This window comes from Oryctolagus cuniculus, chromosome X (genome assembly GCF_051225735.1).
Source record: "Oryctolagus cuniculus isolate XC-2025 breed Fujian yellow rabbit chromosome X, ASM5122573v1, whole genome shotgun sequence".
In the NCBI taxonomy this organism is placed as follows: domain Eukaryota; kingdom Metazoa; phylum Chordata; class Mammalia; order Lagomorpha; family Leporidae; genus Oryctolagus; species Oryctolagus cuniculus.
The window spans coordinates 7469667-7494057 of NC_142888.1; the positions used below are offsets into that span (position 1 = coordinate 7469667).

The 24391-nt window shown below is 41.5% G+C and overlaps 1 protein-coding gene across 1 annotated transcript in view; it reads right to left on the bottom strand.

Moving 5' to 3' along the window:
• The window catches only part of SMPX (small muscle protein X-linked), a 60571-nt gene extending 36468 nt beyond the window's left edge, over window positions 1-24103 (bottom strand). The window contains exons 1-3 of the mRNA XM_008272443.5: window positions 23961-24103; window positions 19897-19953; window positions 5968-6054 (exon numbers count right to left, since the gene is read on the bottom strand). Of these exons, the coding sequence (XP_008270665.1) occupies window positions 5968-6054; window positions 19897-19935 (126 nt within the window). The 5' untranslated portion in view covers window positions 19936-19953; window positions 23961-24103. The remainder of the gene's footprint in view (window positions 1-5967; window positions 6055-19896; window positions 19954-23960) is intronic.
• Between the last annotated feature and the right edge of the window lie 288 nt (window positions 24104-24391).

Below are 24391 nucleotides of genomic sequence, written 5' to 3' on the forward strand. Positions count from 1 at the left end.
TGGGAGACGCAGGATGAAAAATGAGCTGAAAGAGGCCCCGAGTCTGAGAAACTTCCATACCACCCTTTGTTCCTCTCTGCTTCCCCTCATTACCGTCCCACAGGTCTCCCAGCTTCCTACAGCTGCCTCCCCTTATTCCTTCCAAATGTTTCCCCCAATCAATATTTTGAACATCTAGGCGCATCCTGGATGTGCTTCTTGGAGGACCCAAACTAACAGTCCCCAGTGCAAGACTGGCAGGGCTCCATCTGTTTGGCCAATAACTGGGATACTGAATACAGTGTAGGGAAAAGGAATAAAAAACTGTGTCTTTGCCTCTGGTGAAGTCTTGGGTACCCCCAGCTTGCCTTGGCATTTGGGTGTTCAAGCTGATGCTGTGTGTTAGTCTCTGTCTGGTTCCTATGTCTAGTTCTCGAATTGGTTAGAACATAAAGAAAGCCATCCAGCTTCCCAAATTCCAACAAATTGCTTGGTAGACATGTGCTTTATAGAAATGCTTTAAAATTGCTTATTGTAGGGGATGAGTAGACATATAAAATATTGAGGTGCTTTTCTTCTACTAAAGGCTAATAGTTTTTCCTACAGTCATTTTCTTTGAATCTGGTACAATGCTGATGAAATAGCTCATGTGTCACCCACACAAAATGATAAAGGAATTCAATGCTGACTGTACCTGCTGTAAATATCCAGGAAATATTGTTTCCCCAGGTCAATGTACAGAGCCATAAGATTGGCTGTTCATCATGCATGCACACTCATCATTTATAACTGTAGAGTTAGAAGTAATTGTTAAAATTGTATGACATCCTCCTGGAGGACTAGAGATTCCAAAATGTTCTTTACTGAGCTTCCGAGGAGAAATTTTTTAACAAGGATATAAAGTGTTTTTAATATGTGCAGCAGTGAAATGAAAAATGCTTCCTTACTTATAAATGTTCTCACGGTTGTTAGGTGGGTAGATCTTAATAAAGAAGCATGAAAGAGAAAATCGCTTCTAGTTCCTTCTGTTAAATTCTGGGATAAGTCACATTTGCTATCTTTGTAACACCAAAATATCCTATATTAGCACATTGAGCACATAAAGCCAATGTCTGTGCTTACAAGGGCACTTGAAAAAGTTTGTGGAAAATGGAATTAAAATATGTTTATTTTGGTCTAAAAAATTGAAATCTATGCATAGATGTTTTTATAAAGCACATTTTCATGACAACCCTGTAAATGCATCAATTTCAATTTTTTTGCATCAATGTTTTAAAGTACCCTTGGATGTGTCTTTGTACAAAGATTTGTGATGTTAACATATGCAGATTAATAATGATAATATTTGATATTAGATACCTTCCTTTCAAGTTATTAAAACCTCAATGCAAGTGAACTAAGGCAAGCACAGAAAGACAAGCACCACATGATCTCACTCATGTGGAGTCTAACAAAGAAAGATGATCTCATAGGAGTGAAAAGCATAATGGTGATTATCAGAGGCTGCAACAGGAAGAAAGAGGGGAGAGGACAGAGAAAGGTTGATTTATGGGTACTAGGTTATAGTTAGATAAGGAATAAGAAATTTGGGGGTTTTATTGCCCAGTAGGATGACTATAAATAATGTTAATGCTCTGTATATTTCTCTATTTAAAAAGAAAACAAACTAGAAGATAGAATTTTGGATATTTTCAGCATAAATAAATGTTGTGTTTGAAGAGAGTTTTTTTTTTACCCTCAGAGGACATTAAATAATGTATACATGTATTGAATCATCACATAGTACCCCATAAATATGTACAGTTTTTATGTCTGTTAACATTTTTTTAATATAAACTTTACAAAATAAGAATGAAGACTCAATGCCCTGTTTCTATTTTTCAAGGTAAGGTGTTTTACATTTGATTTGGTAATATCACATATAATGAAACATTGCAAATGGATATATTTAATAATTAGACATTGTGATATTGACTGAGGAAGGGGGTTAATGGTAAAGCATTTTTAAACAGAATACTCTCTCATCTTTTATTTATGTATATATGTGCTTGTTTGAAAGGCAGAGTGACAGAGAGGAAGAGAGAGAGAGAGAGCTAACTTCCATCTACTGGTTCACTACCCAAATGCCTGTAATAGCTGATGCTGGACTAGGCTGCAGTCAGGAGCCAGAAACTCCGCCTGGATTTCCCACATGAGTGGCAGGAACCCCAGTACTTGGGCCATAATCTGCTGCCTCCCAGGCGCATTAGCAGGGAGCTGAATCAGAAGCAGACTCAAAGGCAGGACTATCTCAAGCACTATACCACAATGTCGTTTTTTAAAACCATGAAACCAGATTGCATTTCTTTTGTGAATCAGTTATTATTATAGTAAATTAAAGCATGAAGGAGCGTGATTCCAGATGGCCCCATTTGACAAATTTTCCTACCAAATGCCCTACTGAGGTTTTCCCTCAACTCTCCTAGGTGCAAAGTACAGTCTGACCTGCTCATTAGGCTCGAATGCTGAAGATGTAACAACAGCAAACACACTGCTACTTGCTTTAAGTTGTGTGGAATAACTCATTAAATCATCACATCAACCCAATAAATTAGATACTACCATTAGCCTAACATTGCATTTCACAGCAGGGCTAAGAAACTTGCCCAGGGCCACACAGCTCAGAAAGCTGGACCAGAATTAAATAATGTGTTTGCATCTTGTAAAGGGACCAGCTGGAAAGGGAAATAATTAACAGAAAAATCCCAACATGCTATTTTGTGGCTTACTAATGATGGTATTTCAGTCAGAAGAGAGATTTGAGAGGCTTAGTGGGGGCTTGGCAATACCCTGCAAATCACTTGAAGCAAGCAGCTGCTTGTCTTGTGCAAAAGACCACCCTGCTTATTAGGACTTGGCTGCAAAGCCTCTGTGGGAGGCACATGCCAGTCTCTGGTGGGGCCAAACAGACACAGAGTACTGGGTTCTGAGAGTAGAGCAAAGGGTCCCCAGACACCAGGGGTGGGCTGGAGGTACAGCCAGGGCTTGCAGGCCTTGTCAAACTGCCAAAGACTCATGCCTGCTTCCAGCTGAGCTGCATCCTCTTCTCCACACCAGAGAGGGTGTCAGCATCAAAAAACCTTTCCCATTAGAGGGACACCCACTGCCCCTAGCAGAGGTGACCTGTTCTGTCCAAGGATGCTAGCTATGTTATGATCTCTAATTTATATAATAATTCTCTTAATACCAGGCGAGGCAATGAATTGCAAATCTATGAAAGTAACCAATTCCATGTTTGCAAAGTGAGTGATAATAATAAATGTGGAGGTCTGGCTTTGTGGTGTAGTTAAACAGCTGCTTAGAACGCCAGCATCCCATATCAGAGTGCTAGTTCAAGTCACAGCTGCTCTGCTACCCATCCAGCTCCCTGCTAATGTTCCTGGGAAGGCAGCAGAAGATGGCCCAAGCACATGGGTCCCTGCCACCCATGTGGGAGACATGGATGAAGTTTCTGGCTTCTGGCTTCGACCTGGCCCAGATCTAGCTGTTGTACTCATTTGAGTGAACCAGTGGATAGAATAAGCACCTTCTCTCTCCCTCTCCCTCCCTTCTTTCCTTCCTCTCTCTCTCGCTCCTCTCTCTCTCTCTCTTTCAAATAAATAAATAAATCTTTTAAAATGTGGGTTATGAGGCAGCTTCCAAAATTTCAAAGAAAAATTAAATGACACATTTACCTTGGTACAAAAAAAATTCACAAATTTCATAATATGCATTTTCCAGGAAGTTCTTGAAGATTCCTCTTATAAGTTATTTTGAAGTTTTCCTTTCTAACTATACCACAGAAGGTGGCTGTGGCCTCAGGCTAGCCCAGAAAAATCCTACTTAACCCACCTTGTTGTCAAGTCAAGCTACACAACTACTCCCATGACTACACAACTACTCCATTTCCATAAGAAATTTGTTCTAAGGTTCAATGGAGAGCTTGAGTCATTAAAGCCCACTCCATCCCTAAGACTCCTTAAGTCCTGGGAGTTCATTCCTGCTCTGATGGTAAGTGAATAGTACCCCAAGAGCCACCCTCCTACCTAGTGGCATCATGAGGAAGCTGTCACACAATTCCTGGACCACTCCTGGGGTCCCTGAATTTCTGTGGGTACTTTGCTCCTTCCATTCTGTGTGAACAGTACATTTATATGTGTGGCTGATTATCAAGTAGGTGTTCATAAGCCAGGCTGTATCAGTGCTTGGCTATTATAGAAGGTGCTGGAACCACCAGAGAGGAGGCAAGCAAGAGTGAGAGCAAAGTGGTTCCCTAGTGCCTAACTGAGATACTTGGGCGGAGGAAAATACCAGTTTTACAGAGAAGAGCACTGACCATCTGTATCACAGAGGAGAGGTGAGGTGCTGCCATCCTCCACAACAACTGCTACATCAGTGAACTCAGTAAGACAGAGAAGGTCAGGCCACCTTCAAGTGACTGCCAAGGTGGTGACTGACACAGCTTAAGAGAAAACACAGGAAGAAAAAAAAATCCAATTACAGGTAAATGGAGGTGTCGAAGGAATTCCACTGATGTCCCTTCTACTTCCCTACACGTTTTTCTTGAAAGATGCAAAACAGTAGGTCCAGGAGTCCTTAGTGAAAATTGGATAATTAGATCAATCAATGAACACTTACTGAATACCTACTAGTCCACATGCCATGTCAGGAATAGAGAAGGTCCTGCTTTGTAGACAGATCTAGACATGCTTGACCAAACTCCCAGATGGAGTGCTCATAATCATGAGTTAACTGGCTGACCAAGTTAACAAAGCACCAGAAAAAGCAGGTAAGGTCAGGTCTTTGCAACTCGTTTGTTCACAGTTTTGATTCATCAGAGGTGATTTAGGGGGTGGGTGTTTGGTGCAGCAGTTAGCATGCTGCTTGGGATGCCTGTATCCCATATTGGAGGGCCTGGGTTTGAGTCCCAGCTCTGCTCCCAATTCCAGCTTCCTGCCCTGGGAAGCAACAGGTGATGGTCCAAGCCCTTGGGTCCCTGCAACCATATGTGAGACCTGGAATGTGCATCCAATTCCTGGCTACAACCCAGCTATTGCAGACATTGGGGAAGCAACCAGTGAATGGGAAATCTATCTCTGTCTCTCTGTGTCTATCTCTCTGCCTTTCAAATAAAATGAATTTTTTTAAAAAAAGTGATCTGGTGGCTGAAATTCCAGAACTTGGTGATGTCATTCAAATAATCCATCTCCTCCTCTCAAAAATTATGTATTGATAGGAGGCTGGAACCACCGACCTGGAACTGTGTCAGGAATTTCCACAGGAAAGAAGTTTAGATGCAGGACAAAGTCTGATTTAGAAACTTGGAAGTAGTGATAGATATTCTTTTACATCAAATGGCAGGGATGTCACCTGCAAAAGTTGAAAAGCCCTTTTATCTCATTAGAAAGATAAAAACAGTTTCTTATGCCTTGTGCTTTTATTTAATTCTGTTTTTCTTGTCTTGTGCTAACGAAATGCTCCAAAATCTTACTTTGTTTCCACATCAGACTTCCAGGCTTCATGAGAAAAATCACAGTTGAGTAAGAAATATAAACATCTCAGAAGTTCCCTATGTAGTGCATTCATTATTAATTTTAGCTTCTGTTTTTAACAGACTGCATAACTGAATTTGGGGAGAAAGTAAAGAATCCAAGAGAGAACAAAGTGCAGAAATGGAGTTAAAAGATAGGTTTATGATAGTGTGAAAAAGTGAAATCCAGGTGGTCAAACCATTTATGGAAAATGCATATTATACAAGAAATATGCATGCATTTCAAAAAGTTATACACCAAAATAAACTTAGTTTTTAATTCCACTTTTGGCCACAGACTTTTGGAAGCCCCTTCATATATGTTGATTCCCTTACACACAGTGCTTCACTTGCCCCCTTGTCCTGGAGAGCCAGTCCGGGACAAGGCTCTGGCCTTGCCCCTGCCACGTGAGTGAGGATTTTGCTCTCTGAGTCCTCACCTCCCCCAGTTCAGGAGTACATTCTTTTCTTCTGGGGGGCTGCCCAGCTCCTGGCCGAAAGGCTCCCATGGGAATATTGATGTTTGCCTAGAAGGAAAAACAAGGTAGATGGCGCTTAAGAAAAGTCAGAAATGGCAATGACACTCTTAAGACAGTAGACACTGTGAGGAAACGTGTGTGTGAAAAGGACATCTCCAGAGCTTTTCATGCCAGGAAAACTGCAGCAAAGACAGCACACAGCATGGAAAGGAGAAGCTGACTTCTGCGCACTAGACATTGCTGGTACTCACTGTCGGCTCCGCACGGCCGTTTCAGTTCCCTAGTGGGTGAAAGAATACACAGCCTGTTGTGGCTGCTGCACTCCTGTGGTATATATCAGCTTCCTCTTCCCGGGATGAGGAAGGAACGTATATGACGGGAAAAGAGTCGAGAATGTCTGCAGAAGCCATTGCACACCTTAGCCCTCCTTCAGGTCCCTTCGGATTTTCCGTGACACAGGGGACATTCACATGTCCTAAGCCACCTCCTCCCTGTAGTGTCCCGTGGCTGTTCCAGCATCACCTTAGGTCTGTGCAGTTAATACTCCTCTACCTTCTCCTCAACATATGCCTGTTCGGGCCAGTAAGGAGAATGCTGAAAAGTCAAGTTCCCCTTTTTTCAAAAAAAAAAAAAAAAAAGTATAATACAGTTTGTTTAACTTCAGAAACATTTGAGCATTCTAAACTTACAAGAAATAGCAGAATGTTGCCAAATGTGTTTATGTACAGAAGGCTCTTAAATGTTCATGAATGCAGTGGCTCTTTGCTGACAATGAAGAATTCTACAGTTCGTTTAAAAGCAGTTGAAAAACAACTGTACTTACCTAAGGAGAAAAAAAAGCTCTTCTCATGCCAGCTGACCCCCCCCACCAACCCTGCATTTTTCCTCAGCTATGGATGGCAGCAGACTGCTAATGCTACTACATACAAAAAACAGACAACCTAGAGTGACATGGATGCCCACCATGGTGGCAACGGGTCCAGGTTCAGAGGCACACCATGAGCTATAGCTGCTGCAAAGACATCTTCCCTACAAGGAGCATCTTGAGTTTGTCTCAGTTCTTTTGTTTTTTTCCACAAACAATAGATATATACAGTCAATAACTCAGGGTCTCCAGCCAATGATTTACATTTACAAATTAAATGAAAACACCAGCAACATCTTGAAATGCCTTGTCATGCTGACAGCAAAATGCAGAGGGAGGAGAACCCAGGAATGCCTGTTCATTTAAAAAATGTTTGAAAATATGCACAATTTTGATACAGTTTCAGGGTGCTCCAGACACCCATGCCCATATGATGTAAAGCACTGACAATTTCTAGAGCACTTTGAGAGACCACGATATGATTGTGGTTGCATTTTGTCATTAAATGTGTTGCGGGCAATAAACCCATCTCAAACAAGAGATGTGTCCATCATGGCGCTCTCCTATCTAAGGGATTCACCAGAGACAGAGCGGCAGATTTTATTCCTCCTCCTCCAGTACCATTTTCTGGACAACTTTGGTGAGACCCTGGGCGCCATCGCACTTCCCTTTAGACTCGAGTCAGCCACATCTCACTCAGACTTCTGCAGCTTCGCCAGCTTAGTGATGGGAGGCTGCTTTTCACTGTCACATCAGTGAGTCCACGTCTCGCCCAGCTTTTTGGCCACGTCTCCAGTAGACATGCCAGGGTTTGCAGATGAGATCTCAGGGTCAAGTTCTGACCAGAGTAGGAAGAATCCAGATGGTGGGCTTTTAGGGGCGCTGCTGGCTTTTCCCCCTCCCTTAGCTGGCCCCTAGTCATTCATTTCCTGATCATGGCATACTTTATCCGCCTTTGCCATTTCTTCAGACTTAGACTTCTCTTTCCCAGACACTGTCTCCCACCTCTTAGGGACTGCTGGAAAATTCTTCAAAATTGACAGATGTCTCTGGGTTTTTCTTCTTATGTTGTTCTCTGCATGAAGAAAGTGTAAGCAGATGGCTTGCCCCTTGGTTTGTTGGGGTCACCTTTAGCCATCTTTCTAAAACAGACTTATTTATGTATTTATTTATTTATTTGAAAGGCAGAGTTACAAAGAGAAAGTGAGAGACAGAGTATGTGATCTTCTACCCACTGATTTACTCCCCAGATGGCTGCAACAGCCAGGGCTGGGCTAGGCTGAAGCCAGGAGCCAGGACCTCCATCCAGGTCTCCCACATGGGTGGCAGAGGCCTAACACACTTGAGCTATCTTCTGCTGCTTTTCCAAGCACAGTAACTAGGAGCTGGATTGGAAGTAGTGTGGCCAGAAATTGAACCAGGGCTCGTATAGAATGCCAGCATCACAGGCAGCAGCTTCACCCACAACACTAGCCCCTACATTTAGCCATCTTGACTGTACTGTTTGCTATGCCAGGTAGTATAGGGCTAAGCACTCCCCAGCCTCAAGCTAGCTGCCTCTGTGAGAACTGCATCCAAATTCCCTTTGCGTCATAATTCATGACTTCCTGTCCTTTTGTTAGATAACATACTAGTGTCCATCAGTGGTAAATATAAAATACCTTCTAGTAAACATGAAATACTCTAAATTATGTAAGGATATATGGACATAGTAATTTGATCATGAGAAGAGAATATGTTAAGTTTTATCCATGTTTTATCTGGTGTCAAAAGGCAAAAATATTTACACAAATGAAAAATGTCTTCAACCAGTAGTATCACTCATCAAACACTTTTCAAAAAGTAGGATGTAATTTTTTTTCCACTGAAGAGAAAACATTGCCTTGTAAGTAATTGGCTATGTGGATTTGAAAAGTTGAAATTTTCATTTTGATGTTATGTTTGAAAATGATGGTTGAAGGAGCAAAATATTTTATTATGACAGAGACTAGATAATTCAGGTATCAAATCAAATGAAATTATCACTTTGGAACCAATATTAGCTCTGTGGCCTGCAAACCCATGGTGCAAGACGTATCCAGGGTCCATGTTCATGCAAGATGGTAGGTTATGGCCGGTGCCACAGCTCACTAGGCTAATCCTCCACCTGCGGCGCTGGCACCCCGGGTTCTAGTCCCTGTTGGGGTGCCGGATTCTGTCCCGGTTGCCCCTCTTCCAGGCCAGCTCTCTGCTGTGGCCCGGGAAGGCAGTGGAAGATGGCCTAGGTCCTTGGGCCCTGTACCTGCATGGGAGACCAGGAGGAAGCGCCCGGCTCCTGTCTTTGGATCGGCCTAACGCCAGCCGTAGTAGCCATTTGGGAAGGAAGACTTCTCTCTCTCTCTCTCTCTCTCTCTCTCTCACTGTCTAACTCTGTCTGTCAAAAAAGAAAAAAAAAAAAAAAAGATGGTGGGTCTTTGTTATGCTCCCATAGAGAGAATGAAGTAATTGTTTCTACTTAGGAACTTCACAGCCCCCCTCCCATACTAAAATAATACTCATTCTGTTATGTATTTCTGTTAGGCCATCACAAACACACCAAACACTGGAGTAAGGGAAAGGGTTTATTGGGGAAAACCCAGCAGACCAGAGGGAAGGGCCGAAGAGGGAAAAGGAGAGTAAGAGAGAAAGAGGAGAGAGGGGAGGAGAGAGGGGAGTAAGAGAGAAGAAGAGGAGGCTAGAGAGAGTGAGCAGGAGAGAAGAAAAAAGCCAAGAGAGATGAGAGGAGAGGAGAGCAGACGAGAGGAGCCAAGAGAGCCACATGTTCAGGAGCAGGCCCTTTTAAAACTTTGCCGGAGGGCAGGCAGGGAAGCAGGAGCAGAGAATCCCATTCAGATGGGGGTGGAGCTTGGCACAGGTAGTTGGGCCATGTGGCCACCTGGCTTTCAGCAATGGTGGCTGGAACCAGAGCATAGGATGTAAATCAGTGTGTAGATCACGCCATAGATAAAACTGCACCAGTTTCCTAACACATTCTACAGAAGGGAAACCTATCCAATGTGTTTGTGGCAAATAACAAGAGAGATGAGGTCTTTGTAGAATCATCCCTAGATCCAATAAGCAAGAAGTATGTTCGATCAGTGTGTACCATATATGCTAAAATGGCAATACAGAACAATTTTTGAGAAACGTGTTTTAGGAAACCTAAGACTACCTTTCTATGCTATTTCTCTTCTCAATGGAAATATCAAGTGTACTGGAGTGGGAGAAAGAAGGAACACAAGATGGGGGGAAAAGTGTGTCTTACACAGTGGCACATACAGAGCCATATTTGCCTTATTTCTAGGGAGGATATAATTTATTGTTATTTTACAACTGACAGTGTCTGCATTGGATGAAATCTCATAGATACCTGAAATAAGATCAAAACAATGGAAATAAGATTCACAGAAGATGATCTGTATTGGACCAGTTACTTCCATAGTTACTTCCATAACTACAATCTGGATGAAGGGGAGGGGGAGTGAATATAGGGCCTATTTGGAAGAAGCTTAATCAGTTAAAAGTTTGGTTAGATCACACTGGCCCATCCCATTTGTTAAGTATCTACAGGGAGCATCTTCTTAATGTTGAGTTCAAGTTAATGCATTGTTTCTGAAAGACTTGATTACTAAACTAACCCATTTAACCCAGCAGTACGCTCTATGGTGAATTGTATTTTTCAGTAAGGGAACATGTAAAGATCATCCATTATAATATATTAAGGTAAAGAACATGTTAGGATGACCACTTTCTTCCTGTTTGGAGATTAATTTTAGCAATGCATAAAGCCTCTCCATGGGCCATGGATGGCTTATGGTAGTCAGAAGAGCCCAGTGCAATGAGTTGCTACAGATTCTCTATATTTGAAAAAGTGATCATTGCACTGGTTCTTATTATCCCTGTTTGTAATATGCATGTTAGGTTGCATCGATTCTTTTCAAATCTCTTAATAAAGGAACCCTTCCTTCAAGTAAAGTATTGAAAAAAAAAAACTAAAATGTAAAAATGAGCAGAAGTGGAGAGTTTAAACACATACACTCTCACAAAAGTCTTCTGAGGTTATTATCGTCATCTTTGTTTTATTGAGGTTCGATAATTTTCTCAAGGTCAAACGAATGGCATGAGGAAAAGCCAGGATTCCAAATTGATGCTGCCTGACTTTATTATTTTTTTTTAAGATTTATTTACTTATTTGAAAGTCAGAGTTATACACAGAGAGAAGGAGAGGCAGACAGAGACAGAGGTCTTCCATCTTCTGGTTCACTCCCCCATTGGCCGCAGTGGCCAGAGCTGTGCTGATCCGAAGCCAGGAGCTTCTTCTGGGTCTCCCACATGGGTACAGGGGCCCAAGCACTTGGGCCATCTTGTACTGCTTTTCCAGGGCACAGCAGAGAGCTGGATTGGAAGTGGAGCAGCCAGGAATCCAATTGGCACCCATATGGGATGCTGGCACTGCAGGCGACAGCTTACCCGCTATGCCACAGAGCCGGCCCCAAAGCTGCCTGACTTTAAAGAGAGACCTTTTTAGACTACCAAACCCATCTCCAAAAGGCTCTTTTCATTTGGCCGCAGTTAGTTCTATCTCCAGAATTCTCTAACCCAACTCTGAAAAGGCGGGCTTACATTTGCTGAGAGTGGCCTTCAAAAATGGACACAATAAAAAGTGCCAAAGAAAAACCACACTGAAAAATGGGCCATTAATTCACTGACTTGATAGTTTTTCTTCTATAATCACTCGGGGCTGGCACTGTGGCGTAGGCGGTAAAGTCACCGCCTGCAGTGCTGGCATCCCATATGAGCGCCGGTTCGAGTCCCAGCTGTTCTACTTCCAATCCAGCTCTCTGTTATGGCCTGGGAAAGCAGCAGAAGATGGCGCAAGTCCTTGGGCCCCTGACCCATATGGGAGACCCGGAAGAAGCTCTTGGCTCCTGGCTTCGGATCAGTGCAGCTCCAGCCATTGCAGCCAATGGGGGAGTGAACCAGAAGATGGAAGACCTCTGCCTCTCTCTCTGCCTCTCCTTCTCTCTGTGTGTAACTCTGACTTTCAAATAAATAAATAAATCTTTTAAAAAAGTATCTCTCAAGAAATCAGGAAACCTACATGGTGTTTGTTTGTTTTATTTTTCATAGTAAATATTGACAGGAACAAAAGGAATTTGAAAACATGTCAAACATTCGATCATTAATATGTACCCAAAAGGGACTGTAAGAGGATTGCTTCATCAACTGTGGCTTGCGTTACTCCAGTAAGGAGATGATTTGAGATGTTTCATTAATATAATTGTAGAGCAGAGATATTTTAGTGACATATTATATTATAAATTGTAGCCATATAAAAAATTCTTTATTACTTGAATATTATAGAACCATGTAGACCTGCAGCTCCATGTTTGAATACATTGGCCAGAGAACTGGGTCATATTCTTGTCTCTCTCACTGCTTTGCCCTGTGTTTGAACACAAATAAAATACATTCTCCATTTTTCCACTTGTATAGTGAGTATGGTATTTGCAATTCAAAATGGGTTTGGGATATAAGCTAAATTTTAATGAAAGAATAAACAAACACAGAAAAGGTTTAACCTCAATGACCTGAAGATGAAGATGATATAAGATTGGACTTCTTTCTCCACACAAATTCTATATAAATGTGAAGGAATTAAGCTCTTGGTTTTTTTTTTCCTTTTATAATGTAGCACTTTGTATCTTTTTCCTTCCTTGAGATTTATTCACTTCACATTTTTTAAAATATGCCCCGGATGCAGCAGACTTTCCCAAGCTATACATACTTTGTTACATCTTCCAAGTTGGGAATGGAAAAAAATCTACTAGATCATCTTTTGCCAGAATAGGATACATTTTCTTGATAGAAGACCTATCTGATGTGAAACTAATACTACACTTGATCTCACCAGGTGAAGAAAAGTAGAAAGAATTCCCTGTAATTTAATCCCACTACTCCCTTAATTATTTGTATTGTTTTCCTTACTTGGCTCCAGGCTTTGTGCCAGGAGCATTCTGGAAACAATACTCCCTCCCCCAGCCACTCTCCTGGGACTTACAATGGATTGGATTCTGATATCCGCCAGCCACTGCATGCTGACAATTCCTATTGAACTTCACTTTCCACAGCCATTGTTCTCTTATCTCCCCATCCTCTTTGTCCCCAGTGTCTTGAACCTGCTGTGAATTTTCTGAACAGCTCAGAGCTTTTTGGAGTTTCCTCCCATTGCATGCGTTTCAATGACCCCCCACGAATTCTCTAGTTTTCAAAGGTCCTCGGCTGCTCTTGAAAATCTATAGCCTCCCCCATGCCACTCTCCCAAAGCACAGGCAGAGGCAATTCTATAGAATTGGATATTCTAGTCTTTCTGCCCTTTCCTACTGTCATGGTCCCAGTCTTTCTCAGAATGGAGCAGCATATGACATTTCCAGATTTGTGGTATCTTTATAGACTTTCAGAAAGTGGTGTGTTTTCTCAAAGCTGAATAGAAAATGAAATTCTTGTTTGATACGTTAGCCTAAAATATGAGACACACATACACACACATACACATCTACCAACTGAAATATATGCAACCTATTTTAAAACAAAATTCTCTATCACTAGAATGCATAACTGCCTATGAACTCTTTTTTTTTTAAAGATTTTATTTATTTATTTGAGAGGCAGAGTTACACAGAGAGAGGCAGAGGCAGAGAGAAAGGTCTTCCATATTCTGGTTCACTCCCCAAATGGCAGCAATGACCGGAGCTGGGCTGAACCAGGAGCCAGGAGCTTTCTCCTGGTCCCCAACGTGTTTGCAGAGGCGCATATGGGATGCCAGCACTGCAGGCAAAGGATTAACCTGCTGCGCCACAGCACCAGCCTGGCCCTATGAACTCTTGAAATGTGGGGTTGATTCAAAACACACAAAACTTGGGGCCAGTACTGTGGCGCAGCAGGTAAGGCTGCCTCCTGCAGTGCCAGCATCCCATATGGGCACCAGTTCAAGTCCTGGCTGCTCCACTTCAGATCCAGCTCCCTGATATGGCCTGGGAAAGCAGTACAAGATGGCTCAAGTCCTTGGGCCCCTGCACCCGCATGGGAGACCCAGAAGAAGCTCCTGGCTCCTGCTTCGGATCAGCCCAGCTCCGGCCATTGCAGCCATTTGGGGAGTGAACCAGCAGATGGAAGACCTCTCTGTCTCTGTCTCTCTGTGTAACTCTGCCTTTCAAATAAATAAATAAATCTTAAAAACACACACACACACACAAAACTTTCCCACTCAACACCATTTTGAAAAACTCCTACTCATTCACTTTCCTTCACCCATGATGTTTCATACTGAAACTTTTTCTCTTTTTTTTTCCACTCACAACACTTTTTGTTCTCTTCAATAATTTCCTGAATGACTCAAATGTAGTCTCGTCATCCAGGGGAAAGCAGATTTTAAGAATGTACTGTACAGCTATTAAAATGACATGCACAGTTGGACGGGGGCAGATTGTATTTCTGAAGTACTTGTGAATGTCAACATCAAAAAAATGACTTCTTTCAGCCAGTATATGATTGCTTGCCTCATGTCACAGATAGGGAGCCGTGGTCAGAGTAGCCCAGATCATCAGCTGGAAGTAACACAGAACCCACTTGAGAGTCATACTGCTATGTTCAAATTCTTGTTAAATTTCAAAGAAACCAGCACTGAAAATCATTAGCAATATATTATAGCTTTCTTAAAGTTTATATAAGAAAGAAACGATCAAAGAAAAGATCTAGTGCTACATTAAAATAAACAACTGAAAGCAATTTTTTACATTTCAAATTTAAATAAAAGACTGAAGGAAAGCATGAATCCTTATAATTTGATGCTTTAATCAGTATATTGGATCAACTGAACAATGATGGATGGCAACAGTCTGTACCTTTGTACCAAAGATTGTCCTACACTTGGAATTTTTTTTAAACTGGGAATCCTATAAAGGTTATATTTAAGAGTCCCTAATGCATATTTGCAAATATTTTTTGTGTTCCATGGAGACTGCTCTCATCTACCCTTGGCAGTAGGGCATGAAGGAACAATGATAAGAGGATGGGGAAGGGGAAGAAGGAAGGACTAAATCTGGGGAATCATTCTGTTCTAGCCATGGATTGGGTAGTAATAGAAAAGTTCCTGTGGTAAGAGACCACATATTCACTAATGATGCAGGGGTCCTATAAGCATTCCTTTAAATTCATGATAAAGGAGTTAGATTCAGTTTCACATGCAACTTAACTTGAGTAAGCTGAGAGATAGTGATTCAGTGGCCATGGTTGTTTGTATTTCAAAACCATGATTGCTATTGAGTCATTCTATTTTGTACTTTTTACTCCGAGGCAACATACTTTTAATATGACTTAAATTACAGTAGATTATTATCTTCTTCACTGAAATGCTTATACTGTTTCTGAACCTCAATTGAGTTCTTTAAATGGAATGTACCCAGAACCCATAAAATGGTAATTGTCACTCAAGGAGCCTTGGTAGCTACGATTACCCTTGAGATGGTCCATACTCACTGATTCCATCTCACTCTGTGCCAAGGGTGGGGAGGATAAGTAGTGAGACTAGACACCATTGTGGGTTGCAAAGTGGTTCTGGATGCAGGCTTTAGCATCAGATTGAACAATGAAGTTTTGATCCTGATTCTCCTACTGATAAGCTGTGAGATCTTAAAGGAGTTATTCACTGTTCCAAACCTAACATTATGATCCATAGAAATCCCATTGTACTGTCTACATAGTAAACCCTGAAAATATTATAACTATTATTGTCACCCTAATAATATGCCTTAGAAGTTGCTCTCTACAATACGCAGACTATGAAGAGCTGATCAGAGATATAAGGTCATTTAACACCCTCCCTTTGCAGATCACATAACAAAACTAAGACTAGGGCACAGGGCTCTTTTCCAGTCAGCCATGAAGCTCTCAGATCTCATGGGAAAGGACAAATAATAGATACTCAGCTTCCTTTGATCAATGGTAGAGAGAAAGGACCAGTGACAACCCAGAGAAAATTGTCTCCGCCTGAGTTGAGGCCCTGGGTAGATCAATGGTAGTTCCCAAAGAGGATGTATTCAGGAAGAAGAGGTAGGAGAGGCAGGTGCTGCCAGTGGCGAGTGTCATTTGGTCTCATTAGAGAGATTCATCAAGAAGATCACTGATGGGATTAGATTTCCCAGCAGCTCTAACTTTCCCCACCAGCTGTCATGTCAAATTCTTTCATCAGGAGGGAACAGACCCAGTATGCTGAGTGTGCTGATGTTGCCTTGGTTGCAACCCCATTCCCTTCAACAATGGAGTGTGAAAAGCAGACAGGTGAGTCTAGAACCAGGTTGGCAAACTACATCCCATGGACCAAATCCAGTTCACTGCCTGATTTTGTGAATATATTTTCATTGGAACACAGACAGGTTAATTGATTTGCATATTGCTCATGGCTGCTTTATGGTATTAAGGGAGTGTTCAGTGGTTGGAATAGAACAACTCACAGAGCCTGAAATATTTATTGTCTTGTCATTTACGGAAAAATTTTGCCAACCTCTGGTCTAGAACCCTAACAGCTGCTAGCAGACAAAGGTCTTCTATAAGTTACTGATTCTTTACAGATATTTTTATACCCCTGGATGAGATTTAATTAATACAACTGAAAAGAAATGTAGCCTTGGAATCACCTTAAAATTTAAAAGACAACTCTTCTTCATCATGGTTGTGAATGATAATTATCATTCACAGTAATGATACTTCCACATCTCCTAAGGCTACATCTAATTCTCGTCTCCCTCTGATTCTCGTACATGGAGAAGTTGGAGCCAGTTTGAGAAAGCAAGGTCATGTCATGCATTTGGATAGTTAGAAGAGCCATCTCTTAATAAATTTGTACACTACAAACCAGGTATTTGCCTTGCATTAATTTGCTTATTCTTTATGACAACTCCACTAAATAATATGATAATTCTCACTTTACAGAAGAATAAACCAAGGGTGAACCAAGGGAACAGAGACTTGAAGTTGTTTGATTACATGTTTTCTGACACACATAGGGACAATAATCCAACTCCTGAAACGTCTTAATCATGGAAAACTTTAATTAACAGCATCCCATAAAAGTAATATTCCAAGGGATAGCATTGGGAACTCTTGAACTAAATGATGATGATAATGATTGATGACAATAGTTAATATTTATTAAGCGATGAGCCAAGCACTGTCCTATGTGTTTACTTGTATTGAACTCATTTAATTCTCTCAGCAGCCCTATGACATAGGTACTGATTAATCCCCCATCAATAGATGAGGAAACTGAGGCACAAAGAGGTTATTCAATTTGCCTGAAATCATGCAATTAGTAAATACTGGAGACTATCAGCTCCTCAAACATGGGGATCATCTTTGTATATTCTATGCTTAACACAGTGCCTGGCACATTTTATGCACCCAGGAAACAACAGTTGGACTAGATAAGAGATAAGGTGCTAATAAAAAAGAAGTGACTAGAGTGCATGGAGTAGAAGATTTAAGAGGTTTTAGTGGTACTTACACAGTAAGGATACTTCCTCATCAATCAGTTTCTGTTTGTTCCAGACAGGGCCATAACCTAACTAATGTTCCTACTCTAAACCATTTTGTATAATATAACTGTTTTCATATTCTATTTAATCTGCCCTACATAAGGTTAATGCAAACATGATAGGAAAATATTAGATAGTGCTGATCCTATCTAGCCATAAGAAATAAGATTTCATTTGAATGTGCACTAAATTGGGCTTTTTGTGTGGCATAAAATATATTGAAAGAAGCAATACTATATCCATAAGGAACCACTATTTTACCTTTGTTGGTAGAGTGAATCAATTTTTTGTAATGCAGGGAAATAATAGCTATTGAGATTAGTCAATTGCAGCTTTTTAAATACTACAGATCTAAAAATATATCATGATCAAAATTAGTAAGTAAAATCCTGGGGTGGTTTCAGTGTAGATGTAAGGGAAGCCAGGTAGCACTATGGAAGAAAAGTCAGCACAGTCAGCTTTAAAAAAGAAGAGAAGCAAAGGCAGCCCAACAGGACTATGTTTTCTGTTCTACAAAGTTAGAAGAAAGCTTTATGGTTGGCACTTCAGGGGCTTCAAATGCAGTGATTGAATGATATTATTTCTCCTAACTTTAACATAAAGCATTTCTGAATAATAATTATACTACTGGCTGACTCTCGATGAGAGCTTACTATGCTGTTTTAAGCATCTTATACCTAAATACCTGGGAGGTAAGTATTATTATTATTTCCACTTTATACATGTGAAAAAAAAAAGACACAGAACGTGAGGTAGATAAAGTAATTTTCCAATGATCCTACACAAGTACAAAATGGATTAAGGACCCCAGCAATCTGTTTTCAGAGCCCCTGCATAGAGGGTTAAAGAAAAGATTCAAAGGATCCAGGGTGTCCATAGTTTTGAAAGACAAAATAAATTCCACTCTCCTTGTCAGGATATGTCAGAGACTTTAGGTAGACATCAAAGGGCTAAATGTGACAATACAGAATGAAATCTTTGCCAAATACATAGACCCTTCCTTGTCGTTTTCTTCGACAGCAGATTTCCAATTTCCAGAGGTTGTTCTACATCCTGCCTCTTGAGAATCTTATCAATTTAAGGATATGCATTAGTCATGACAGGTAAAGGATCTGTCCCTCCACCCACCACCACCACCTGTGTATGCTAGGATTTGTAAAACCCTCAATGACATGTTCACCTCCTGGCCATATACACACACATCTCCCTAGAGTACCATCAACTGTTTGTGGCTATGTTCACACTGTGATGGCACACCACAGCAAAAATATTCAGGAACTTCTCATGCCCTGTGGTACTCAGAAAACTCCAGGATAGAGCAAGCATTTGGCCCTAGCAATTGAGATACTCTCTTCCCATATCAAAGTTGCTGGGTTCAATTCCTGGCTCCAGTTCCTGACTCCAGCTTCCTGTCAACGCAGACCCTGAGAGGCAGCTGTAATGGCTCATGTAATTGAGTTCCTGCCACCCATGTGGGATACCTGGATTGAGTTCCTGACTCCCGGCTCTGGCCCCTAGCCCAGGCCCTGCCATTGTAGGTATTTGAGGAGTGAAACAGCAAATGGAAACACAGACACTCTCTTGCTGCCTCCAAAACAAAGTTCTTAGAAATAATATTTGTTAATCCAGGAAAGAGGGTAGGGTCAAGTTTCTTTGAAGAAAGTGCAAATTGGCTCCCAGCTGATGGAAAGAAAAGATGGAATCTTACAATAAAACTTTGTACCCAGAGTCTCAGAGTAAGAGCCATTTGAAAGTCACAGAACCCTAAAGAGAAATTACAAATTAAGTAATGAGTAAAAACAAATACTGAAATTTATTTTCATAATTATATGTTTGTTTCAAAGTGCCTGCTTCCTTCTCCCCTTTTTGTGGGTGACACTTAAAATTTAAACAACCAAAGAATATGTTTGTAGGACTGTCATAAGGAGAATTAACAGTATGTGGACTTTAAAAGTTAAATACCCAAGTCTTGGGAAGATCTTGACTACCAAAGGATATTATTTAGAGAAAGCCGTATTTTAAACAGGTGGGTCAACAAACTGTAACCCACTGATATATCCATATGTCAATTACATATAAAAATGGAAGTAGAATATTCTGTTCAGTGAACATATCAAAAACATACAAATTAAAACACATAGTGCTACATTTTTATATAACATAATTTACTTATCATTCAGAAGCTTTGGCTTACAATTCAGAACAATTAAACAAAATAGCTTCTCCTTTCTCAGTTGTATCTTACTGGTTTTCTATCCTTTCTCAATTGTATCTTTCAAGTCTTATAAAGAGGAACTTTTCTTCTTGAAGTGAATAGTCACCAGTTAGGGGTGAACAATCACAGAAAGTGTGACTTATTAAACAATCAGACTGAAGTCTTAGAGCTGATGTCAAAACACAAATATACCTACTTACCTGGATGGCTCTGACATTGGAAACTGGTTGTTTCGACATATTCACGCGGTCTGATCCCTAAAAAAAAAAAAAAAAAAAAAAAAAAAAAAACAAGAAACTGTTAGAGGTGGCAGCATTCAGATTCTCTGTCGTGATAAATTCGAATTTAACTCATGATTCAACTAGGCAGCCACCCCTTTCACTGGCCATCTATTCTTTCAGTGTCAGTTTCCTATGTTACTTAGAGACTCTCCCTCCCAATGCCTCGGGGAGAGGGAACACTAGAGCGCCCAGATAAATCATTCAAGAGGAGAAACGCTGAGATGCCTTGCCCTGATGCTAATGATAGGCAATCAGAAACTTGAAAGGCGCTATCATCTCCTTCCCTGCCCTCCTGACCCTCTGCCAAGAGCAGCAAAGCAAAGAGGTTGTGGGAATAAAACACTTTTGTTCAGGGCCTCACAAGCTCTCTGCTTGAAACTGAACTTTTGATCTGAATCCATTACTGCTAGGGTGCCTAGCCAGTCCATTGTGAGTATCTCCTCTTCATTAAACACCCAAGAACAGATGGCCTGTACTCACTACTGCAGTGCTCTGTACTTGTTGAGCACATGTTTGTTCTGCCCAGAGAACCAGGAGGCGCTCTGAGCACGTGGGCCACAACTTCTTGCTCTGTGTGTCCCCCCAGGCCTTCCACAGGGTGCCTCCCACAGAGCTCTGTACGCTCAGGCAGCAGCAAGCTTTGCCTGACCTCTTTTCTTTCCACAAATGGTGTCAGAAGGCAAGGAAGACTTATATGACCATGTCAGATCCCCAAGATGTACAAGTGCTTCCTTCCCAAGGGACATTTTGCTTTCTTTCAGCATGTGAGACCTGACTTAGAGCACTGTGACTAGAGTACTTCTGGGCATAGAGGTTGTGGTTTGCTGTGGCTGGGGGAGCTCTGGCCTACTTTTACAGCTTGGTCTAGTAAATGTCAACCGGACCAATTGGAAAGCTAAAAATTCATTATATGAAAACCAAACTGTGTTCTGAACCCAAACTTTAAATAAAATAGATGGACTAAATTCTATTGACTAGTGTAGGGATATAAGCGTACTTCAGAAAGTTGATGAAAAATAGCCTTAGAAGGTACGTTTAGGGATGAGTGTTTGGCCTAGTGGTTAGATGCCAGTTAAGACATATGCACCCATGTTAGAGGGCCTGGGTTCAAGTGTCAGTTTCCAGAGTGCTGAGGTTCAAGCCCCAGCTTTGCTCTGGATTCCAATTTCCTGCCAATGCAGACCCTGAAAAACAGCAAGTGATGGGTCACGTAGTTGGGTCCCCGATACCTCCATGGGAAACCTGGATTGAGTGAGTTCCTGGCTCCTGGTTTCAGTGTGACCCAACCCTGGCTGTTGTGCGCATCTGGGGAGTGAACCACCAGATGGGAACTTTCTCTCTCTCTCTCTCTCTCTCTCTCTCTCGAGCGATCTATATCTATAAATATGTAAATCTGTCTCCCTCTCAAATAAATAGATGTGTTTATTTCAGTGCAAAACATTTTTGAAATCCATGTATACTTTCTCATAATACACATTTTCCATGAACTTTTTGAAATACCCTCATATGTGTTAGCCTGTGAGTAAACACAGAAAGAGATGTTAACATTTGCCACAAGTCTTGTGTAACTTGGGCAATGTCATTTAACATTTATAGACCCATTTCCTCTTCCTTGAATTTCCCCTGCCTCATGGGTTGTGGTATGAATAAAAATGGCATAGCGCTCCTGAAAAGGACTTGTGGACTATAAAGCAGGATGCAAACTTTATTGTTTCTGAGCGCTGTGCTGATCTGCAACTGTAGAGATAAAAGATCTGAAGAAAATCTGAAAACCTTGGTTTTCTTTTGAGATGTTTAAAGCCATAGGCTCTATTATATGAAATTAAACAATTGCATATGTTTTAAAGCCTCTATAATTAGTATATACCCCAATATATAGTTTTTAGAGCTACATACATGAAAACAATGGAACTTTTTAAAAAAAGTTTTGGTAATATATAGATTTAGCTTCTGTGCATAAGGTTCTAAGTAGAATTACTTTTACTGTGGTTAAAAAATGATGAGGCAATAGAAAAGTAAACACTCAGGGATGTGTTTGGTTCTGTGATATGTGTCAAGTAGATTGCTGTCTTGCCTTCAGAGTCAAACAGAAAAGAAGGTGTTTTTTTTTTTTTTTTTTAATTTTTGAATCTGGGACACTCAGCTCAATTTCAAAATGAAAAGCTTGGTGGCTTCATTTTTTAACGTTCCTAGTCTATTACAAGTCATGCCAAGTGATAATTCTCACAGGACTTTAAATATCACAGTATATACTGTTCTCAGTGCTTATACAGCTGGAGTTTGGTATCATTCAGTAACTTTTGCAAAGTTACTGTACAGCAATTTGAAACATGGAAATGAGGAAATGTGTGTTATTAGAACTGCAGGATGAAATGTTTAAAAAAAAAAAGTTCACGCAGTTAATGACTGGGTTGGGTTGAGTTTTTTGTTATTTCAATGAACAAATTACACTGACTGACTCCTGGATTGCTTTGGTTTTTTGGGGACCTCTGAGCCAAACGGGTGCATGGGCCTTGTCTTATATTCTCATTTGCATACAAATGTTGTCCTCCACATGTGTGTCAATCTTCAATAGAGACATCCACAGAAAGTTGGTCAGCTCCCAGATCTCGTTCTTCCCAATCAGGCTAGATAACATTTGTATAAATCAGTTCAGCAGCAGCTCCTGCTGTCCTCATTATTTGCAGAGAAATCAGGGCAAAGCACACTGATGAGTAAAAATAGACAGTGTTCCCTGGCTGCTTCCTTGGCCCTGTGTTCACCTCCATCAGAGATGGAGAGTGAGGAATACACCTTCCTTCTTTCTGTGCGTCAGTCACCCTCTGCTCTCCCACCAGGGCCTAAAGAGGTCCTCTTTACAGCACGCGATTACTGTGTCTCCTGGCTCGGGCAAAAACTTGGGAACACGGCACATAATGACTTTTACAAAGCCCATTGGATGGTGGAAAAGTTCGCCAGTAGAACACGGTTGAATTTTCCAGGCAGTTCTGTAAGTCGGTGGGGACATTGAATAGTCTGTGGGCTGAGTCATGTACCACATAGCCCCGCTTGTTTCTGATGGAGCAGCATATACTATCTGACTTCTAAATAACACTCCTTGAGTTATGAAAAGTTTGTCAGCATAAATGTCACTAATTTAAAAAGAAAGGATTCAGAGCAAAAGCCAATCAATATTTGGAAAGAAGGGCTTTGTTTGTTCTTTTTAAAGGTCAAGTAAATGGGTAAAGCTCCATCTCTAATGGAATTTATCTCCTGTCCTGCAACTAAAAATACTTCCTGAGACGGGTGTAGAAAGATGTTCAGCTGTCGGAACTGACTGACTTCTTACTCACTGTGCTGTAAATGCGCTGAGCGGGGAGACGTGCCCTTCCTTGGCCATGCTTGGGGAGCTGGTGCCCACACAGGCAGGACAGAGAGTGCTGCCCTCTACCCTGCTGGGCACGGCACAGCTACCATCAGAGGGAAGCTTTGGCAAAGGTGGTCTTAGCCACGCACAAGGCATTGGTAGAACTTTATCATGGACACCAAGCCTGGCACTCAGGAAAAGGAGAAAAGCATTTTCAACTTGCACTGTGTAACAACTCTGGCAATATCTCACATTTAGGCAAACTAAAGAACTAGTGTTACACCTTTTCTCTGCCCCCAGTTCTCCACGTTATTCCCCAGTTTACAGCTCCAGTCAGTCTGCAGCTGATCGACTGGAATCCTGGTCACTACAGCTTCAAGGTCACAGTTACTGTTACCTGGATATGAATGAAAGCTACCTTTAACTCCATATTCTTTCAACACTTTACACACACCCCCTCAAAATGGCTAAAACAGAAACAGTAATATCACTGATGAACAGTGAATCCACAAGGAAGCTCTGCCCCCCCCCCCCCCCGAACACAAGCCTATAAAGTTATCAGTAGTCACTTGAAGTTAGAAACCGAGTAAATGTCCTTTAGAAAGCCCAGTTGCCAGAGCTGGGTCCTTCTGCTTACCTGCTCGGTGTATTTATTTACTGCCTAAGGCCAGACCCAGGCAGCCAGGTGCAAGAAAATAAAGCTCCTTGGAGGATGGAAGGGATGGCCGGTGTCCTCTGAGCTGCGATCTCAATTCCAACGCTTTTCATGTGGCTGAAATAGCTCGAGTGCTCCGTGCCTCTCCCGCTAGTGAGAGCTGCTCCTGGCTTGGGGCTGGAGGGGAGCTCAGTTGAAGGCTAAGTGTTAAAGAGAATTCCTGTCATTGCTCACACTTGTTCTTCCTAAATATAGAGTTTGATACAATCCATGCGCGGGCTGCCTCTGAAAGGCTTGACCGTGGGGAGAGCAGGGCTCAGATGTCAGCCGGGAGCTGGCTGTGCTATCTTACTGCCCTCCTAATCTTCCAGACTGCGCGGCTGCATTCTCTCACACACTCTGAGGCTACAGCG